Consider the following 3,174-nt stretch of genomic DNA (forward strand, 5'->3'; position numbering starts at 1 on the left):
GAATTATAGACAGGTTGCATATGTTTGTAGGCATATTCTGTTGATGTCACAATGGAAGTTATGAATAATGTTATATTCATCTTCACAGTTTACTTGGTGTTTTTTTACTTTATGTTAACGTGAATAGCTTTGATTTATACATAGGGGTGTTTGGTAAATAGTCATTAAGCTGATAGCTGAACTGACTAGTTGATAGTATTAGCTGATTGTAGGAAAATGTTTGGTAAATTAGCTGATAGTTGATTACATACAAAATGACTTTCTCACAAAGTTGATCAAAAAAGTTGCTTTGAACATTTTTTTGAATTTTAGTATTTTGGAGTAATAAATTGTTACAGAAAAAAATAATTAATCAAACATTCATATTGATTATTTAATTATGTCAAATTACTAATAGTGATTAAATAAGCTAAAATTAGTTGATAGACTAACTATTTTACCAGGTTATAATGTTAGTGTTTTTTTTTTTTTTTTTTTTTTTTTTTTTTTTTACGTGCGGAGCTGTATTTGATTCATAATATGTGCTGATGCATGGTTGGTAAATAATATATTTGGTCCTGAAAGTATGCCGCAAGTATTCTTTATTTTTGAATTGTGATCATGAAAGTTTGATTTCTCTCCTTGTACGAGAAGGATGTGGACTGTCCGTTATGGTTGTGTCTTAAGGGAGAAGCTACAAAAAGGTTATTATATGCTTGAATTGAACGGAAAGAAAAACGAAAATGTGAGCAAAACACGAATTATGGTCAAATATCATCATTTGAAACACTAGAAATTGTCGCTTTAAAATGTGAATGGTTAAAAACTTGAAGGTCAAAAATGATATTAACTCTATTTCAAATATTCCAATCTTTTAATTATTATCATAGAAATTTAATTTGTTTTTTTTTTTTTTGTTTTTTTTTTTGTGGGTGATCCTAGCCAGTAAAAAAATATACTAGATAAGTTTCACATTATGACGCTAAGCAACAAAGTACCACAAGAAGATGAAGTACCACAGGAAGATGTGCGATTACACATTGTGATATTAGTTGACAAAGAACCACAAGAAGATAAATTAACTTAGATTGTCCATAACTAATAGGCTCAAATTTTATGGTCACCAAGCCAACCGTCTGACCAACTTGATAAGGGTTAATATCATTTCATCTATATTGTACAAGACAAATCACACATTGTGACCCTAACCAGCAAAGATCACAAGTAGGTAAAGTAAGTTAGGTCTCCTATTGGAGATCGAACTTGAAACCTTGTGATCTCCAAATCAATAACATGGCCAACTTAATTAGGGCTGTTCCCATTTCATTTTCTTCTCATATGAGACTGCCATGTTTCAACATTCAGAGTTTAAAATTTAATATGAAATAACCAAATTTTAAAAAGGGAACATTACATTTTTGGTCCATCAGTTATACCAATGGTACAAACATAATATCTGAATTATATGCGTGACCATTTTAACCCTTAAGTTATGGTCAAAGTGATGATTTAGTCAATCGAGAACTATTTTACCACCAATTTAATTTATCACTTAATAAAGTGTCTAATTTGATCCTTCAAAGATTAAAATCACCACTCCATACATAACTTTTGAATTAAAGATAATCACACATAACTCAAGAAGAAAGGAACTAAGTTTATACCACGAATATAAAAGGACCAAAAATACAATTTTCCCTTTTTAAAATTCGTAAAATGATCACAAAACACAAAAAGTTTATTTTCTTTTTCCAAAATAAAACTGCTCTTTCATTTCATTTATTCCAAATTTGAGTATCTAAAACCCAGAATAACCCCTAAAGTTTCATTTCTTTCTGAATTTGCAACAACTAGAAGATTAGATAAGTTTTTTGTCCATGAAACCCTAACCCTCTACCCCCCCACCCCCGGGAGAAGCTAAGAATACAGGAGAGGTGTATATCTAAGGACTAATGCTTCCCAATATCTTCATAGGGCTCCCCTTCCACCTCATTCATCGCCGGCGACGTCTGCGTCAGCATCGACGTGAACGTCATGTCCCGCCCGCCGTTGCCTGAGAAATCATGCTGTGCTGATGACGGCTGGATCATCTCGAACCGGCAACACGGCCGCGTGATCGAGAACAACCCCACCTCCGGCATCGCCGCCGCCGCCGCCTGCATGTACCTGCCTCCGCCATTGCCCAGGCAAGGCACCGACAGTTGATGCACCCGGTTTGTCGGCGCCGCCGCCGCCGCCACGTACATACTAGCGCCGAAGGACGGAGAAGAAGGGATAGGCAAGGGCAGCACCCGCGGGCTCATCCCCGCCAGCGGCGCCATCCCGGCCAGCGGCGGCGGCGGCGGCCGGGAAGCAATGATGGCGCCGGACTGGGACGTGGTGACCGCCGACGCCGGGGTAGTTCCCGTGCCCGTGGCAGCGAAGATCGCCGGCTCCGCCTGGTGAAGCAACCACTGGATGGTCTCCCCCTCCGTGCGGTGGCCCAGCTCCCTCGTCAGCTGGAAGATACGAGCGGCACAGAGCGCCGGCATCCTCACCCGCCGTCCCCGCCCGTTAACCTTCGTGTGACGGTCCTTCACCGCCGCATTCCTCCCCCTCGAAACCTCCCCCGCCTGATCACCGTTAACCCCCCCGCTACCGTTATCCAAAGCGGCGGCGGTGCCGTGATGAACAATCTGGTAAAGCGGGCTTTGGGCCGGCCCCGAAGCCGGAGAAAGAGCGTTGGGAGACTGAGAAAAACCACTGAAAACATTCTCAGAACCCATTTTTATGATTAAAGAAAGGTTTTTGAGTTTCTTTAATTTTGTGATGAATATCTGACCCCACCACAGAGAAGCCCCTTTTATAGTTCGGAAACCCGTATGCGGATTGGGATTGCTGACACGTGTACCGGCCCCACAAACATCTGGATTTGGATGGTCCCACCTCAGTCAAACCATTTCCCAATTGGAATTACCTGCGCTTTAACGTTAAAAATGTGTCGCTTCTTACTCACATTGTCACAGGATACAGTATGTATCCCACTGGCAACACACACTTTGTTACTATTTTTATTAAATACAACAAATTTTCTTATCTGTACTCCACTCCCTCGATCACTCTCATTTTGGATACATATAATGTTATATTCTCTTGCGAAAATTACGATCCTAATATTTGAATTCGTTCATTATATAATTTTTTTTATTAATTCAT

At 39.9% G+C, this 3,174-nt stretch overlaps 1 protein-coding gene across 1 annotated transcript; it reads right to left on the bottom strand.

Annotated features, from left to right (window-relative positions):
• Nucleotides 1-1,928: 1,928 nt before the first annotated feature.
• On the bottom strand, nucleotides 1,929-2,744 carry LOC109152958 (transcription factor PCF2). The gene has a single exon (XM_019300670.1). The coding sequence runs from the start codon at nucleotides 2,742-2,744 to the stop codon at nucleotides 1,929-1,931; it is 816 nt and encodes a 271-aa protein (XP_019156215.1).
• Nucleotides 2,745-3,174: the final 430 nt, after the last annotated feature.

The sequence above is a fragment of the Ipomoea nil genome, unplaced genomic scaffold (genome assembly GCF_001879475.1).
Source record: "Ipomoea nil cultivar Tokyo-kokei standard unplaced genomic scaffold, Asagao_1.1 scaffold0268, whole genome shotgun sequence".
In the NCBI taxonomy this organism is placed as follows: domain Eukaryota; kingdom Viridiplantae; phylum Streptophyta; class Magnoliopsida; order Solanales; family Convolvulaceae; genus Ipomoea; species Ipomoea nil.

Excerpts from the sequence above, each read along its gene's own strand:
- LOC109152958 (XM_019300670.1), bottom strand. The coding sequence starts at position 2,744 with ATGGGTTCTGAGAATGTTTTCAGTGGTTTTTCTCAGTCTCCCAACGCT.